Below are 17,436 nucleotides of genomic sequence, written 5' to 3'. Positions count from 1 at the left end.
ACCAGTGGCAGCTTGAGGACACCTTTATTTGTATTTACATCTATTGTACACATAAAAACCCACAACGCTTTTGCATTCCAGTTACTTATGATACAAATCTCCATGTTTTTGGTTAAGTGAGTATCACAGAATTGGCCCTTCATCAGGCGAAAAAACATAAACAAAACCACAAACCTTAAAATGGACAATTGCAAAGATTCCTTTAAAGCTCATCAGCTGATACTGTATATTTTCTCTAAATATTAAAAACAGTATATTTCCTCTGTACATTATTAGTAAGTTAGTTAGAGTAATGTTAATTTGCAAAACAAATGTGTCATGTGTCTAGAATATTTTTACAGTGTTCGTCTGCAGTGATTCATAAAATATTCACAAGGAAGAAAAAGGGGAAAAACAATTAAACTTCATTTTGTATAATTTCTCTGTAAAATTACACGCCCAGCAATTTTCAAAATGAAATACTATGTATATATGATTGTCGATAGAGTTTGATTTAAAGGGTAAATCGGACTAATTTGAAGAAGGTTTGAAGTTGGTCGGAGGCATGATTAACATATAAGCATCTTTCTATATGTCATTTTATAACATGACATGTTTTCATTTCCTCATTGTGTGTGTTCAATACAAAAAAAATAAGTAACAAGGGAAATCAGGCAGTTTTCCCCCTGCATATTCATTCATACTGTAAAAAAAAATCCAGCATTATAGAGTCTTACTTATTAGTTTACACATTGTCTGGTGAAGGATCAGATTTCCTCTTCGTCATGGCTTTTTGTATTTATCTAGTCTAAGAAATGGCAATGGTGTGATGATCACAACGTATTTACAAAAGAATTCATTAATAAGAAAATGTAGTTACATATTCACACACCCTACAGATAAGTACTGTTAAGAGCAACACTGAATCATTTAGAAACATCTTCAGAAATGAAAATACCTATCAAAACAAATGACGTAATTTGATCCATTCATTTATTAACTGCACCCCACAACTATTTGAGATGGGTTATTAATTCTCTATCATCAAGTACATATCAGGAAATAGACCTTATTTAGTGTCAGTGTTCTGTGTGAATCGGCAACTACAGTTTCAGGAAGTATTGTTCTTTCGTTTTCGGGTTCACATCTCATCAGACATCCAGAGGGCAGATGCAGAAAGAGTCCCATCGCCTAGTGACGCCGCTCCGGGATCCCTCCTCCGCGCGTCCCGTCTCCTAGCAACGGTCGTCCTCCTCTGTGTCACTGAGAGCGTCGCAGCCCGCGGCGGAGGTCGTGGCGGCCATGCGCTTGCGAAAGTGTCCGTTGGGGACTTGCCAGCCGGTCCGCAAGCGCGGGCGGGACGAGGTGACGGTGTTCGAGCGCCCCAGGCTGCACGCCACGGCCGCCTCGAAGGTCAACGTCTCCATGGGGCCGGAGGGGTCCGGGCTGTGGTCGCCCTCTTGGGAGGCCAGGAACGGCTCGGAGGGGTAGCGCCGGGGCGGGGACGGGTCTCGGTCGGCGTCCCTCCGTCTCTCGGCCGCGGACCCCTCTTGGGCCTTCCGGTTGGGCTTGCCCCGCCTCACGGTCTGCGGGCTGCCTTGTTCGTCGTCGTCCTCCTCGCCGACGGAGGGGTGCAGCGGGGAGTAGGAGATGTGGGGGCGAGAGCGGGCCTGCGGGGCGGGTCGCCGGGCGCTGGGGGTGCTGGACTCGGAGGTGGAGGGCACCGGACTGTCCGAGCTGTTGCCCTGGAGACGGAAAAGGAAAGGAAAAAATGGAGCAAATATCGAGAACATACGCGTAAAAGTAAGGGCTGTCAATAGATTAACTATTAAATTAACGAATTAATCGCACATTTTGAAATCCATTAATCCATTGATCAATGGCGATGAATGAATGTTATTGTTACAATGTTGTTTTTAATGAATGTTCATTCATAAGGTTTTTCCTTTTAGAGACCACTTCAAAACGTGTATTTTTAACACTGTTGTGGAATTGTCAACGTTATTTTAAACACAAAACTACACACATTTGATCATCTTGGAGGCAGAATTCCACCGGGTTGAACTAGCGACTTTTCCAGCTAGCTTAGCCTAGCAGCTAGCTTAGCATAGCAGTGCTTTAAGTGGTCCGTTTGCCCTTCTGTTTGACACGTGGAGGAATTCCTCTGCACAGATCTCCACTGTATGTCGCGTCTCTGTTTGTTTTACTTCCAATGCAAAAAGCTCTCTCCATCCCGAGCCACCTTCTTGCGTTCTCCGACGTTACGTTAACTGACCGCAGCGAGCGGCCGCTTCGTTTCCGCGGCCAACTTCCGGTTTACAAAAGGTAAACATAGGTTTGACGTTGACTTTTGTTAAAATATTTTGCCGCATTAATCTCGGTTTACATTAATCGCATAGATTGACGCGTTCATGTTGAGAGCCCTAGTAAAAAAAGGCGGCGAGTTAGAAAGAGCAGGCTAACTTTACTGCTGTCCACGAATCACGGCGCTGCTCTGACCCACCTGCTTGTCCCGGGGACGCGCTCCCTCTGCGCTAGAAGACCGCGAGGGCTGCAAACTCCTCTCCTCCGAGTTACCGCGGGACGCGTTGGGAGAAAGCAGGTGACAGCGCTCCTTAGACCGGCCGCGGTCCCTGTCGCCCTGCTTCCAGTGCTCCGAGCGGGAAACTAGAGGGGGAGACGTCCAGGAGAGGAGACAACATGAATTGAGGGGTCAAATAGGGCGGAGGACATTTGGTTCTGCCCTCGACCTTTCCCTGTATTTGAAAAACGGGATTAACACTTCTAATATTTGAATGCACACGAGCCGACACAGGTGAGCAGGACTCACCGGCAGCCTTGTAGCTTTTGTGACGGGGTCGATAAACTCTCTCCGGGCTTTTCTCCTCTTCCCAAAGGCCGTTCACCCGCTGATCTGCAACCGTGGAGACGGAGCGCTTCATGGAGCCGCTCGCAACCTCCGCCTGATGCGGAAAACCACACAAACATGAAAACATGAAAGCGCAAGAGGCATAAAATTGGAAAGAAAGCCAACATTCAAACATGCCGGGACTAAACTCAGTTTGTTTCATTCGGGAGCAAGGGGGACCATTGCAATATGCTTTGGTATGTGCAAAAATAACGTGCATCTTAACACACTATTCCGCTTTAGTTTCCTCTATTCTCGAGAAGTCCATTTGAAACCGACTCCCAAAGAAGCAAAGGACAGGCCAAAGGGAACAAGGCACGTCCATGCAGCCGCTGACGTCCTCGTAGTCCAGCACAGACTGTGTACCTGCGACTCTACAGCCAGACGGGGCATGGAAGAGGCCCGCGCACACAGACCCGTCCCTAACGGGAGCTCCTGTGGGGCTTCAATCCCCCTACTGCACCCGCCCACCTAGGTGAGTACAGAAACAAGAGAGGAGGGCAAGGAGAGACACACCGATCAGACTCGTCCCCCGACATGGCCGCCCCGATAGATTTCGGGTGATCCATAGCGAGAGGACGGCGCACAAGCCACCCCCCCCCCCCGGAGGGTCATCTACCAAAGACGCCGCCATCCAATCAAAAGCCAATTCCAGCCAAAGACGTACGGATTAACAACTAGCTAACGGGGAAAACTGACTTTAAGGGGGAATAGAAACAGCAGAGGAGCATAGATGGCGTCCATATTTCAGCTCAGTCATGCACATTCAGGTACAGGTACACAAAGAAGAGCCATTCAACATCTTTCTATGGTCCAACACATCCTTCTGCAACACTAATTTCATTTCATTCATCTCACAAGCGATGCAGACCAAGAAAACCAGACAGCAAAACAACAAGTGGGACAATCCGCCCTTTTCTATTCCGACCTCCTCAGGACCAAAAGGCAGGAGAGCAGTGACGCCGTGCTCAGCAAGGCACGGAGAAAGGTCACAATTTAAAGGATGTTTCAGAAGTTTTACAAGTTTGAAATAAGTGTTATTTGCCAAAAAATAATATTTCACTTGCAACAGTGTAACAAACTGATGTGTTCTGCACCTAAGGGGACTTCTTGAAAAAAAACGGATACCCTCCCTCCACATGAATCGGCCCCCTCGCTTCCGATGCATTTCTCTTCACACGCCCGTGTTCCCGTCCCGTGCACCAGCGGCCGCCGGTTGGCATGAACAGCGTCGTGCCTCAGTGCGAGGCCGCTTTGTTCGCTTCCAATTTACAGAGCGAGGGCTTTTCTTCCAGTTCACGCACACACACAACGGGCTGTTCGCGTTTCGCGGACCAACCGGAGATCTTCGCTGAATTTAACAAGAGAGCATGTTAGATCGTAATCCCTGATTTCGCTTTAAATAGATAAGAAAAAATATGTTTCTGCCACTGGAACTCGACCTGTACAAACCGAACCGCCACACAAAGGTGTGACGAGTCAACAATGTTGCATTAAATAGATGGAGAACCACTTCATTGTGCCCGTAAGTGGTCGCAGGCTCACGGTGACCCTGTTTCTTACCGGGTTCTGCTCTTGAGCTCCATCAGCGTCGGTACTTATGGGCTGCAAAAACAGTTCCTGAGGGGAGATGGGGCTCAAGGCCAAAAAGCCTCCCCTGGTCCTGTATCAGGAGGGGTGGGGGGGGTGGGGGGGAGGGAGAAATAGTAAACAAAGCGCGATACACGGGTGTGAATAGAACAGATGTGCGTGCGAGCGCGGACTCACAGGGCGGAGCCTGCGCTGTGCGCCATCATCGGCAGCGACTGGCTGTCGGACAGGATGTCCTCGGGGAGCGTGGAGGCGTCCAGGCGCTTGAACATCAAGCTGCTCTTCTGAGGGGAGAGGAACAAGAAAGGAATCAAACGGAGCTCACGGGGCTTCATTGTAAAAGCATTTTCATTTTGCTCAGGCCCCCGTTTCTGAAGGTCAAACACACTTTGAAGTAAGTAAAGTAATTGCTTCTTCCTGTTGGTAAATAGTTATGGTTGGATGTTTCAGGAAACATGGAGAACTCGGAGGGAATTTGATTCTTCATTTGTTTGATTGAAATTCTTCTTGAGTTGATCCCTTTTTGCATTTTTTCTTTCTTCTACATCTTACAAGGTAAGGTCATATACAGTACAACGAAGTTATATAGCCATAATCATCAGAATTATATCAAAAAAGGCTTGAAATATCTCACATTGCATGTAATGAGTCTATATAATATATTAGTTTAACCTTTTAAGTTGAATTACTGAAAGTATTGAGCTTTTGCACAATATCCCAATTTTTCGAGTTTCACCTGTGGAGCGAGAATTTCGTTTCTTTTCTTCTCCTTTTTCAAAAGGATTTTTTATTTTTATTTCTTTGAACACATGATTATGAAACAGGGCGAGAAAGACGATGACAGCGTGCTGACCTGAGCCTCCAGTTGTTGCCTGAGCTTCTTGGCTTTGTTGGTTTTGAAGTAGTCCATTATCATCATGGAAGCGTAGATCTTCCCCACCGTCATGTCCGTGTCTGTGGGGGCAGATTAACCCGTTACGGCTCGGCTCTCAGCATTACAACGGGAGCTTCCTCCTCACTGAGGGCCAGACCTTTGTTGATCGGCACCAGGACGTCCAGGTTCTTCTGGGGAAGGTACGGCCAGATGATGCTGATCTCTTTCTGTAGTTCACTATCCAGAGCGATGCGGTCCTCGCCGCCTGGAACAAACATCCACATTCAGCTCAGTCTCTGGCACTATTGGTTTTAGTGACCAGTGAAAACTGGTTTTCTCCCACAGCGGCTGATCCGTTTTTGTATTTTCAAAAATCTTTTACTGTCAATTTGACCTTTTCTTGGATACCAAATTATGAAAAATATAAAAAATACTTGATAATAATTGCTACTGAAGATAATCCTTGGTTGAACCCTTGAACTTCACATCAGGATCTTGACTTGATAATGTCACTCGGACCTCTGGCTATTTTGATGTCCAGAGCTGTGCGGATGAGCGACATCAGGGTGGAGGTGAAGTGGACGGTCATGTCCTCGTCCACGGGCATGTTCATCAACACCAACCTCTGAGGGACAACGAGGGACAGAGAGAAGGGGGATTCACTCGGTCACTCATGAGGACATTTTATTATTTTAAAAGGCAATTTTCACTCTGTGGTCCGTTTGCCCCGTGATGGTGGTTTCGGTACCTTGTAGGCGATCTTAGCGGGACACTTCTTGCCCAGGCCCAGGGGCGGTGACATGTGTGTCAGCATCTCGTACATGGCAGTGTAGTGTATCCGACCACTTCACAGGGAAAAGGGTAGGGGAGGAAGTGATTAATGAATAACGGCGTAAACCCCGGATGCAACACAGAAGAAGACGAGCTCTCGTTTCCACATCTCGCGGCATTCGAGACCTTCGGAGCAATGTTGGCTTATTCATAAGCACAGTGAACTCCAGATGCTCTTTTGGAAGCAATGAAAATGGCCTTTGATGGCCCTCTGCTGGATGAAGAAAGAACACAAACAAAACTGAACGTGCTGAAGGAGCGGCGGCGAGGAGAGCCGAGCCTCACCAGGCCAGGCGGTCGTACTCCCCCCAGATGCGGACGAACTCGTCCAGGTGATGGGGACCCAGGATGGAGGAGTCTCGCGTCAGGTACTCAAAGTTATCCATGATCACGGCCACGAACAGATTCAGCATCTGGGGGAGGGAAGGATGAAAAGGAAGGAAAGAGCGTTGAGAGAGAGAGAGAGAGAAAAACACGTGAAGCAAGCGTTGTGATTCGGCGGGAAACCCTGACCAGGAACGAGCTGAAGAAGATGAACGAGACAAAGTAGCAGTACGCAAAGTCCGTCCCGCAGCCTCCCTCGTGGTCGGGAGACGTCGTCAGGGGGGAGATGGAGGAGTCTGGTTCACACTCCCGACCCGCCAGACAGGAGAGCATTATCTCCTGCCAGGACTCCCCCGTGGCGCTCCTGGTGGATCAAACACAGACCGACTTACAGGAGACGACCTGACGTGGAGCGCGGCGGCGGCGTGAGGGGTGTTTCTGATGAGCCCACCTGAATAGCAGCATCAGTGCACTGAAAAAGGTCTTGAAGTTGTTGTGTTGATTGATGTGACTCTCATCGTTCAGCTTGATGTTTCCAAACACCTGCAGGAAACAAGACGTTTAAACAATCCGCAAAACACAGAAGACTAAAAGGTTCAAACGATTTTTTAAAACTAAAAGCATTGCAGGAGTCCTGTATATAACCACGACATCCAGCCCGTCGTCAGTGAATACCTGCATTCCGATTATGGCGTATATGAAGAAAAGCATGGCGATGAGGAGACAGACGTACGGAAGGGCCTGTCGGGGAGAAGAGACAAATGCAATCAAAACTCCCCACGAATCAAAGTCACGCTGCTTGAAACATGTCAGATGTCCGACCTTGAAGGACTGAACGAAGGTCCACAGCAGGATGCGGATGGTGTAGCCCTGCCTCAGCAGCTTGATCAGCCGGGCCGCTCGGAAGAGCTTCAAGAAACTCATGTTGATGGTGTTCACCGACTTGAGGCGTCAGCGGTCGAGAGGGATGGTGCCGCGCGGGAGGGAGAGAGAGGGGAGGCAGGGGAGGGGGGAGTGGCAGACAGAAGGAGAAGAGACAGGATGTAAAAACACAGATGGCGGCATTCACCGCGACGTGACTCGAGTTGTGTCTGGAAGCCGCGATGGAGGCACACGAGGGAGACTCGGAAAGAACGGACGCGGCTTCTAATGCTAGATGGTCCTCTTCTTCTTTTTAAAGGGTCGCAGACAGTGTGGGAAACGGCAGAGTCTTACCTGTAAATCCACAATTATCTCAGAGATGCTGCCAAGCACAGTGATGAAATCAAAAATATTCCAAGTGTCTCGAAAGTAGTTCTGCGGCAGAAGAAAAATATCTCAGGTAATTGGACACATTCTTTTTCAATGGCTCGTGTCTTCTAATCGGTCCGGTCTCGTGTTTTATCCTCACCACCAATCCAAACGCCAGGATCTTGAGGACGCACTCCATGGAGAAGAGGACGGTGAAGGCCGAGTTGAGGTGTTTCAGGACCATGTCGTAGGCCGCCGGCGCCGAGTGGTACTGGAGGAAAAGACAACGTTGAAGCTATGCCACCATGAAACCCCCCCCCCCCCCCTCCCCCAGCCCCATTGTTTTGTGAAGCGCGGACGTAGCGAGCGGAGAGCTTCACCTTCATCATGAGCACCACGGTGTTGAGGGCGATCATCACGAGCACCGTGTACTCGAAAGACGGCGACGCCACAAAGTGCCACAGCCTGTACTGGAAGGTCTGCCGGTTCTGCGGCATGTAGCGGGTCATCGGCTTGGCGCTGATGGTGAAGTCGATGCAGGCCCGCTGACGGACGGATTTGCGAGAGAAGACGGACCTGAATGAACGGACGAATGAACGCGTGCGTGCGTGCGCGCGCCGGCCCGACCGCGTTTGGGACGCACCTCGTTCTTCTCCAGGCTGCACTCCTGGATCATCTTGTCGCCCTGCTCCTGGAAGGTGATGATGATCAGGGCCACGAAGATGTTGACGAAGAAGAAGGGGAAGACCACGAAGTAGACCACGTAGAAGACGGACATCTCCATGCGGTTCCCGCGGCTCGGCCCCATGCTCTCCTCAGTCACGTCGGTGGAGTGCTGCAGGACTCTGGCCCGGAGAAGAAAAGACGCAGTTAAGGGTCAACGCGTTTCTCTCTCTCTCTCTCTCTCTCTCTGTCTCTCTCTCTCGACGGTTTGGCCCCATGACCGAAGGCAAACAAAGCCACTCACTCGGGCCACCCCTCTCCGGTGGAGACGGTGAAGAGCGTGAGGAGGGCCCAGCAGACGTTGTCGTAGTGGAACTCGTGTCTCTTCCACTCTCTCCTCTTCACCTCCTTCTTGTCCCTGCTGTAGTCGATGTAGTAGCCCCTGTGGGGAGCAGAGCGGTGGAGGTCGCTGTTTCACTGGATTCACTGGTGCAAGGCCTTAATTAAGGCCTTTTGCTATGTGGAAACACCGTGAATTGGGTTAGGTGTTAGGGTTAGGGTTAGGTTGAACCCCACTCACTGGCATTCCTTCTCTGAGTTCATGGAGCTGTCGGTGCAGTAGAAGAACTTCCCCTTGAAGAGCTGCACGGCGATGACAGCGAAGATGAACATGAAGAGCTGGTACACGATGAGGATGTTGAAGACGTTCTTCAGAGAGGTGACCACGCAGTCGAAAACAGCCTGTGGACGAGAAAGAGTGTCCGTCAGACACAACCAAAACACCCAAACGCCAACTACCGGAGAGCGTCGGTCAAACCTTGAGTTTGGGGAGCCGTTTGATGGTTTTTAGAGGACGAAGAACCCTCAGGACTCTGAGGGACTTTATTGTCTTGATGTCTCGGCCTTTGTTGTTTCTGTTGACGTTGTAAAAAACAGCCCCTTAGAAACATTGTCGCACACTCAGGCTGGTGCACAAGGACGAATGGCTTGGACACACATTCCAAAAAGGTGAAAAAGAAAAGCACGCTGAAAGAAACACATGTCCACGTAAGTGCATCTCAAAAGGGACAATGAGACACGGATTTTCACCCTGAGTGAGTTTGCACGGAGCCGAGCAGGTGTCACAGGTACACGCTTTGAACATTTGGAATGAAATAATCTACTTAGGATGATGTCACTCATGTCACTGGATATAGTCCATCAAAGTAATCATGCTTAAGCTTTGTGTGTGTAGTAAAGTTTGAATTTCAACTGAGATATGGACGCAATCTATGCACCATAATGTGTTACGGTTTGTGGAATACGGGATATTATTATTAATCATTGTCGGACAAATAAATAATTTGAGGGTAAACCATTAGTTAGAGGGTAGAAATGATTTAGGCCCAATCGATCGAGCATGTTCCCCTTGAAACTTGTCGGTCTCTGTCAAAACAAACAAACAAACAAACCACAAAAACACAATGAATACGAGGATAAAAAAAATCACAAAGATGAAAAGAAGATAAATCAATGAAAAGCTTATGGGAGACATTGACATATAGTGTGGCTGAATCTTTTACCCCATCACATTCCTGGTAGCCCCAACAGTGACAAAATCCACAGGAACAACAGAGAAAAATTGAGGCATAAAGAGAGATGTGAGCGAAGCTCTGCGGATCACAGCTACAATCACAACAGAGAAAATAACACACAGTACAACCCTCTACAGCACAAAGAAAGGCACACGAGGTTCAGAACGTCATATGAGACACTTCCACATCCAGTGTAGTCTGACCTCTGACCTCACTACTTCTTTTTTTCGGATATAGATTTTCCACGTAAGAACTTTACATTGAACTAAATCGTCCCGTTATTGTCATGTTAGCTGCATAAAAACCGACAATTTAAATGTTTACAATATATGGGATTGCATTCCTGTTTAAATGCTTTAATTGATTTGATTAAATCTTGACATTAACTTTCAGCTGCTGGTGTTGGTGAGTTGCTCTGAAATCATCGTGCTCGAAAACATCACAAACCCGTTGACATCGTAGATCTGAGCTGAAGATTTCACAGGATCATGCATGCCTCCATGTTTGCAGCTTTTCGAGCTGCGATACAACCTTTTTTTTTTTCTTTTTTTTTTCTAAGCCGCATCTGGCGTCTCTCCGAAGGGGGAAGGTCGCTTTATAACAACACAGTGCGCTCAGGAAAACGGTTTTGCCGCAGTGAGTCAGCGGTTAGTCATCGGCGAAGTGACTCACGTCAGAGCGAAGGCAATCAGAGCTCCCACCACCACGATGAAGTCCAGGATGTTCCACATGTCTCGGAAATATGATCCGTCGTGCAGGATGAGACCCTGGTCTATCATCTGGAGGACAAACAACACACACCCACGGGAGGGGGGGGGGGGGGACACGTACAGCGAAACGATGAAACACGCACCGGGGGGGCCGAGAGAGTACTTTAAGACATGTGAAAGTGTGGGAAACGTGTGTGTTCCTGGGGGGGGGCGGGGGGGGGTACCCAACCTTGATGATCATCTCAAAGGTGAACACTCCGGTGAAGACGTAGTCGAAATACCGCAGCACCTGGAGAATCAACAAAGATTAGAGAGACCTTTCCCGATGGCGCACGTCAGGCTAATTCAAACCTGGGAATGTCTCAGCTAATTCAAACTCAAAAGGAGAACCATGTACTCTAATACTAAGTTACTTTTTTGTCTTTGGGGGGAAAAGAAAAGAAGAAGAATCGACTGGCGATCGAGCACGTGGACGGCGTGGAGACTCGACACAGTTGAGAAAAGACAAAAGTGCGCAGCGATTTCCCGGGCAGGCCCGCAGATTCTCGTCTCTCGCCTGTGTGAAACCGGGAATGTGTTGCGACGCGCCGTGGGCCCGACAGTTGTCGCGTCAACTCGTTCGCTCGTCGGTGGCGGGACGGCGGCTTCCCTCGAGGACGGACAGCGCGGCGAGGGGCCGCGTGATTACCATCCGGTCGCCGCGCTGCTATTAGTCCAGACACCCACACACTTCACGCGAAGCAGGACAGCGGTGATTCATGTTGAAGAACCTCGTTGCGTCGAATGTTTACCCTGCATCCAGGTGCACTGATCGTGACTCATCTCACCTTGTTCCTGTCCGAGTTGGTGCACACGGGGTCCTCGGCGGCCAGGGCGATGCTGCTCGCCACGATCACGAGGAGGATGGACATCTCAAAGTAGCGCATGGTCACCACGTAGTGGCAGATCTTCCTGATGCTGCGGAGGGGGAGAGGGCGTTGGTTTTGTTGTTGAAAGAGGGCAGGAGAAAGAAGAATTTTTGTGGATTTTGCAGCATCTCACGGGTTGGAGGCTTTGAAGATGAACATGCTATCCGGAGCGGCGGGTTTGGGGGGAACCGAAGGCTCCCGCTCCTCGTCCCCCGTCTCCTCGTCTCTGTCCGTCTGCTCGGAGCTGTACACCTCCGACTCTTTGCTGTTCCCTGAAAATAATAGAGAGAACAAAAAGCACAAAGGGCCCATGAAACAAAACGACCCGTAGGAGCCCTCCGCAAGACGTCAAGCTACGTCCCGCGAAGCAGCGCGACAGCAGTGAGTGGCGAGCAGCGCGCTACCTGTCATCGGCGTGAGCTCCAGCAGCGGCTGCGCGGACATTTCGATGGCCACGCTTCCCGCCGGCCTGGCCTTGTCCCCCCGCTTGACGGAGGCGGGGCGGCTCACGGGCTCGCCGGGCCCCGCGGCGAACTCGCCGGCCTCCGAGGCGGGCTCCTCGGGGGCGGCTTGGTCCGTGGCGGCGCCTTCGCCCTGCTCGGACCCGGCGGGGTCCAGCTCACACCGAGAAGGGTCAGGGATCTCTCTGAAAGGGGAAAAGAAAAGATCACTAAGGTCAATTCACCAACTCCCCACTCCCCCCGCCCCGTCTTCTTGAGGACAGCCTCACCTCCGGGCGTCTTCTCCATCCTCTGCGTACGGGTTGATGATGCACGTCGCGCCGTCGTCTTGGACCGACCCGCCGTCCGCCTCCGCCTTCTCCTCCCTCTCGTCCTTCTCCTCCCCCTCGTCCAGCGTCTTCCTCTCCTGGCTGCGCGACAGCCTGGCGTGCGGCTCCTCGCGCGCCGCCTGGCTGCCGCAGTCCAGGCTCTTGGCCTCGGCGCGGGCGTCCCGGTGGCGGTGCCTCCTGTGCCGCGCCCCATCGTCCTGACCGGGCCTGAACCGGCGGGCCATCCTGTGCCGGCCCCCGCCGGCGGCCCGGTGGTTGGGCCCCACCGCCGCTTTCTCCTCGCCGAGGCTCACGAGAGGCTCGGCGGCCGGCGGCTCGGGGATGGCGATGGCGACCGACACGTCCTCCTCGGGGAGCGGCGTCCCCGCGGAGGCGGGAGACCCGGGCGGGTGAGCCGGCGCGGCCTCTAGGGGGACGCCGGGGGTTTCGGCGGCGTCCTCCGCGGCGGCGCTTGCGACCAGCTCCTCTCTGCTCGCCATCTGCCGGCGCTTGCGCAGCTGGTTGGCTCTCTGCTCCCACACGGACATGTGGACCTTCCTCCTCCTCTCGCGCCGGGTCACGAAGGCGTTGGGGCCCTTGAGGGGCTGTTCGTCGGGGGCCCCCGCCCGCTCCTCCGGCTCCTCGGGGAAGTTGGGGCGGCCTCGGTGGATGGCTCGCTTCCTGTACAGGTAGGGTCTTCTCCTCCCACTGAGGACCACAAGGTGTTTTATGTCAGTGTGCGGCATCAAAAAAAGGCCAAATTTGAGGAATTGTTGACGAGAAACATTGAGACTTGTGTCCATTTAGCGTAGCGCAGTCGTATAAAAGAATATTCAAACAACTCAAATGAAAGTGTCAAGAAAAGGACAGACCCTTTTCTATGAATTTATGTTTGTTAGTCAGCAACATAAAAACATCCCATGTAAAAATTATGCAAAAGTACTACAAGCTAAAAAATACAAATACATCCAAAAAAATAAGAAAAATAAAATTACCTGAGAGTTAAGGACGGATAAAAAAGAACAAAAACCACAAGAACAAAAATTAAAAGGTAAAGTGCAGGACTCAAGTACAAACAAAGTGTAGAAAAACCTCAATAATTGATTAGGAAAACTCAGGGGAGGAAGTGTGTGAGACAGAGATACATACAGTCGTACTTACTGGTGTTCGGATTCTTTTGTTGTCCATGTAATCAATGAATGATTAACAACAAGACATTAGTGTTTTACAACATACACAGAACATTTGTTGTGACACCGAACAAAATGTGGAATGGGGAGGGGGGGGGGGGGGGGGGGGGGTCAAACTGGTGATGGAGGTTTACTGAAGTCACATTAATGACGTCAAGTGAGCATTCGTTCTCAGTTTACCTGTAAAAGATTTCCTTGATTTAAGGGCTCTGATTGATCTGGCACGCACATTTTGGTCGGTGCCACGTAACGGGCATAGAACAAAGACAACGTGACGATGAGGCAGCGGGAACACTGCGACACACTGCGGGGATCAGCACCTCGATGGCCGCGGCGCGTAAAACACTAACATTCAAATATGCAACAAACAAATGATGCGCTCGGCGAATCGCAGATGTAGGAAGGGGGAACATTGGACCTCGCAGAATGAATTATTTTTGATTCATTTGTCCGTAATACACAAAATAATGGTTATTTATTTTTTTGTTTTTTTCATGGTTTTAGGGAGTGAAAAAGCAACCCGAGATGATTTTCACCAGGGATTTTGCTCGTCAGCTGATATCTGCCACTCACTTAAAAAAAAAAAAGGTTTTGCATTCAGTAGACAGCAGGAGGTCAGTGAAGAGTCGCTCACTAACAAAAAGGAACGGCAGCGGCTTCCATAACGCTGCGAGATCTGTCAGTAAGAGATGCTTTAAACGGGAAGGTGCTTTGAGTCAGGCGCATTCGTTAAACATTCACGTCGTCGATCACCACTTGAGTCTGGGGGCCAAAAAAAAGGCCCAAAACAATTCGAAGAGCCGTGAAAAATGTTAAGGTGAATCTGAAGGTTCCATTTGCTCAGGAGGAGATCTGAGAAAACAGTCGCACACTCACGACTTGGGAGTATCTCATTTCGTTAGCTGCTAAACGATGACTTACTCGGATATCAGGCCATCTCGGCCCCTGGCATATCTCTGGTTGAAGAACTCCTCCTCCTCCTCTTCATCCTAATGCACACAGCAGATACATTGAATCGGATCTGCGTAAGAGCGCGTTACCGGTGGTAGAAAAAAGGCGGTGTCAGACCTTCGTCAGCTCCTGCGCGTTGGCCAGATTGTCCACAGCGATGGCCAAGAAGACGTTCAGCAGAGTGTCTGTCATGAAGGCAGGTAAGAACCAACGTAACCCTTCACAGAGGCCTCCTGGTTGGACGGGGTCATTGTGCTAATGTGAGCTAACCGTAGCTCGCGGTAGCTTCCTGACATCTTCATTTAACACCTGCATTGTTTTGCCAAAATGTTGAGCTTTTCCTTCAAGATGTTCCCTACGCAACATGTCATCATTTGTAAAAACTGTGACGTTGGGAATTGAACAACCGGACAGCATTTATCATGTTTGAAATTAGCTTTAAACGGATGCTATGCTCTCTGATAAGAGAAATGCTGCATTTCCAGCTTTGACCTTCGACTTTAAACTCGGGGGGGGGGGGGGCCTATGTGGAGCGCAGGACATTTCATTGTGATGCAGCATTCCCCTTCGCGACCGACGGTGTTCGGAGGGGTCCGACAAAAGGATACAGTTTCCGAACAAGGTGAGCACTATGAAGTAGATGGAAGACCACATGCCGTACTGCACCCCGCCCTGCGAGCGGATCCCATCGTACATCACCTCGTTCCAGTCCTCACCGGTCAGGATCTGCGGGGGCAAACGCACGGGGCATTCGGCGTGAATAAATCACACTGCGGCCATCTCATCGGGCCTTAGAAATACACAGAAACATGAGGCGCTTTCTCCGTCTGCAAACCAGCCGAAGATATGGCATCTAAAATAGTAATTACTATGCGTGCTGATCAAAACACTCTTTCACAGCGCGGTTGTTTTTTTTTTTTTTGCAGCAGATTCTTATGTGGATTCGTTCACGTTTCACTTGTCTGTTCTTCACGTGCGCATATGTGTGCGCGGATGTGTGGGATGATGGCGGAGGCCGGGTAAAAGTGTGTGTGTGTGGGGGGGGGGGGGGGGGGGGGGTGGAGAGCGTGTGAGCAGAGTGGTTTAATCTGCGCCTGGGGGTGAGAAATATACCCAGGGTGCAATGTGTCATGGGCGGGCAGGCAGAACGAGGGGATCTGTGGGAGCCAACCTGAAACACCGTCATGATGGCAGCTGGAAACGTGTCAAAGTTGGTGGGAGTGTAATCTTCAAAGATAAACCTAGAGGGGAGGCAGATACAAAGCAGGGTCAGATATGACCAAGGAAGAATAGGTGGGGGAAGGATGAGGAGGAGGAGGAGGAGGAGGAGGAGGAGGAGGAGGATGCAGAGCTATTTTCATCCGGACATGTGGTTTCCTCCCCTCTTCCTCGTTAAAGAAACCGCCGCTTCGACGAATCGGATATCGAGCTTAGAAGATTCAGTGAAAAATCAACGTGTCAACAACCGAGGAACAGAGGTTGTCCTCGATGGCTCGAGAAGTGAGGATGACTTGTCTTCTACTCACCTTCCTCCAAAAAGCTGCATCCCCAGCAGGGCAAACACCACGATGAAGAGAAAGAGAAGAAACAGCAGGCTGATGATGGACTTCATGGAGCTCATGAGGGACACCACCAGGTTCCTGAGAGAGGCCCAGTATCTGACAGAAGGAATTCACAGACTTCATGCTGTGTTTTTCTTTCAACAATACACAGGTACACTACAATGTTGGTATTTAGGTCTTTTTTTTTTGTCGTCCACATACTTGGTGATTTTGAAGATCCTCAAGAGTCGCAGGGCCCTCAGTACGCTGATCCCGAACGACATGCCGGGCCTGAAGAAGCCCCAAACCACCTCAAAGATGCTGCCAACAATGACCTGAGGAACATGCCCAAAACCAAACAAAACCATGTCCGTTATGCTCCCTCCGACCCGCAGCAAACCGGCTCAAACCGGTTATCTTCATCGGAGTGTGGACCATTCGCACAGGTGATTTTGATACTTTCTCAAACCATGCGGTGCCTTCATTGAGGACTTTAAGATCACGGCTGACCCAGCTGCATGTTTGGAGAATGCAACACCCCCCCCCCCCCCCCCCCTGAACCTTTAAGACAGATACTCAATACACAAACTAACCAACCAAGGTTACTTTTAACTGGCCTCCGCTGGTGTGTTTGAAGGGATCAAGAAGGACAGAGCTTCAATCCCCTTCATTCAAAAGAATGAATAAGAATAATTCACACTCCTTATTTTGCACCGGATCGACGTAAAACCAGGTGTGCAATGTGCAATGTGGAGTCCGGATGAAGAATTTAAAGGACCTCACCCCACAGTCGAAGCAGTTGAACGATGAATGGAAGTAGAGCCGGAAACCCAGACCGTACATCTTCAAAAACATCTCCGCCAAAAACAGCCCGAGGAAAACAAACTCTGCATAGTCTAAAGAAGAAGAAGAAGAAGAAGAAGAAGAAGAAAAAAAAACAGGTCAGGCAGGTCAAAGGTGTCACGCGGAGCCGTAAGGAGTAAACGCGAGACCACCCACAGAGGAAGATGGTCAGCCAGTCGGGCTGGTTGTGGTGGACGATGGCCACGCAGACGGTGTTGAGAGCCACGAGGCTGAGCACCATCAGGTAGAAGGTGTCCGTCTTCACCATGCGGCGGATGGAGATGCGCAGCATGCGCTCTTTGCGCCGCAGGTAGGCGGCCGGGCCCCGCCGCCCGCTGCGGAAGTTCATCCTGGACCGCGACATGCCTGAGAGAGGAGGAGGGAGGAGGAGGAGGAGGGAGGAGGGAGGAGAAGTTCAGGGAAAGTGGAAATGCAGCGCGGAGTAGACCCCGGAGAGGAGGAGGAGGAGGAGGAGGAGGAGGAGGAGGAGGAGGAGGAGGAGACGAGTCGTTCACTCACTGGCGGTGGACGTGTCCGTGTACTTCTCGTCC

At 50.4% G+C, this 17,436-nt stretch overlaps 1 protein-coding gene across 1 annotated transcript in view; it reads right to left on the bottom strand.

The window, feature by feature from the left end:
* Positions 1 to 5: 5 nt before the first annotated feature.
* The window catches only part of LOC119205091 (voltage-dependent R-type calcium channel subunit alpha-1E), a 35,176-nt gene continuing 17,745 nt past the window's right edge, over positions 6 to 17,436 (bottom strand). Inside the window, exons 7-43 of the mRNA XM_062557844.1 lie at positions 17,405 to 17,436; positions 17,042 to 17,251; positions 16,826 to 16,938; positions 16,265 to 16,377; positions 16,028 to 16,159; positions 15,673 to 15,742; positions 15,110 to 15,227; positions 14,619 to 14,686; positions 14,472 to 14,539; positions 12,322 to 13,068; positions 11,996 to 12,237; positions 11,725 to 11,863; positions 11,511 to 11,640; positions 10,913 to 10,972; positions 10,646 to 10,752; positions 9,217 to 9,313; positions 8,980 to 9,140; positions 8,704 to 8,841; positions 8,380 to 8,581; positions 8,117 to 8,281; positions 7,897 to 8,007; positions 7,722 to 7,802; positions 7,329 to 7,448; positions 7,182 to 7,247; positions 6,958 to 7,049; positions 6,696 to 6,870; positions 6,468 to 6,595; positions 6,100 to 6,196; positions 5,871 to 5,976; positions 5,509 to 5,616; positions 5,331 to 5,431; positions 4,655 to 4,761; positions 4,451 to 4,550; positions 3,254 to 3,358; positions 2,810 to 2,942; positions 2,483 to 2,646; positions 6 to 1,724 (exon numbers count right to left, since the gene is read on the bottom strand). Of these exons, the coding sequence (XP_062413828.1) occupies positions 1,215 to 1,724; positions 2,483 to 2,646; positions 2,810 to 2,942; positions 3,254 to 3,358; positions 4,451 to 4,550; positions 4,655 to 4,761; positions 5,331 to 5,431; positions 5,509 to 5,616; positions 5,871 to 5,976; positions 6,100 to 6,196; positions 6,468 to 6,595; positions 6,696 to 6,870; positions 6,958 to 7,049; positions 7,182 to 7,247; positions 7,329 to 7,448; positions 7,722 to 7,802; positions 7,897 to 8,007; positions 8,117 to 8,281; positions 8,380 to 8,581; positions 8,704 to 8,841; positions 8,980 to 9,140; positions 9,217 to 9,313; positions 10,646 to 10,752; positions 10,913 to 10,972; positions 11,511 to 11,640; positions 11,725 to 11,863; positions 11,996 to 12,237; positions 12,322 to 13,068; positions 14,472 to 14,539; positions 14,619 to 14,686; positions 15,110 to 15,227; positions 15,673 to 15,742; positions 16,028 to 16,159; positions 16,265 to 16,377; positions 16,826 to 16,938; positions 17,042 to 17,251; positions 17,405 to 17,436 (5,416 nt within the window). The 3' untranslated portion in view covers positions 6 to 1,214. The remainder of the gene's footprint in view (positions 1,725 to 2,482; positions 2,647 to 2,809; positions 2,943 to 3,253; positions 3,359 to 4,450; positions 4,551 to 4,654; positions 4,762 to 5,330; positions 5,432 to 5,508; positions 5,617 to 5,870; positions 5,977 to 6,099; positions 6,197 to 6,467; positions 6,596 to 6,695; positions 6,871 to 6,957; positions 7,050 to 7,181; positions 7,248 to 7,328; positions 7,449 to 7,721; positions 7,803 to 7,896; positions 8,008 to 8,116; positions 8,282 to 8,379; positions 8,582 to 8,703; positions 8,842 to 8,979; positions 9,141 to 9,216; positions 9,314 to 10,645; positions 10,753 to 10,912; positions 10,973 to 11,510; positions 11,641 to 11,724; positions 11,864 to 11,995; positions 12,238 to 12,321; positions 13,069 to 14,471; positions 14,540 to 14,618; positions 14,687 to 15,109; positions 15,228 to 15,672; positions 15,743 to 16,027; positions 16,160 to 16,264; positions 16,378 to 16,825; positions 16,939 to 17,041; positions 17,252 to 17,404) is intronic.

This window comes from Pungitius pungitius, chromosome 15, assembly GCF_949316345.1.
Source record: "Pungitius pungitius chromosome 15, fPunPun2.1, whole genome shotgun sequence".
Taxonomy (NCBI): domain Eukaryota; kingdom Metazoa; phylum Chordata; class Actinopteri; order Perciformes; family Gasterosteidae; genus Pungitius; species Pungitius pungitius.
This window is presented reverse-complemented; position numbering and strand designations above follow the sequence as displayed.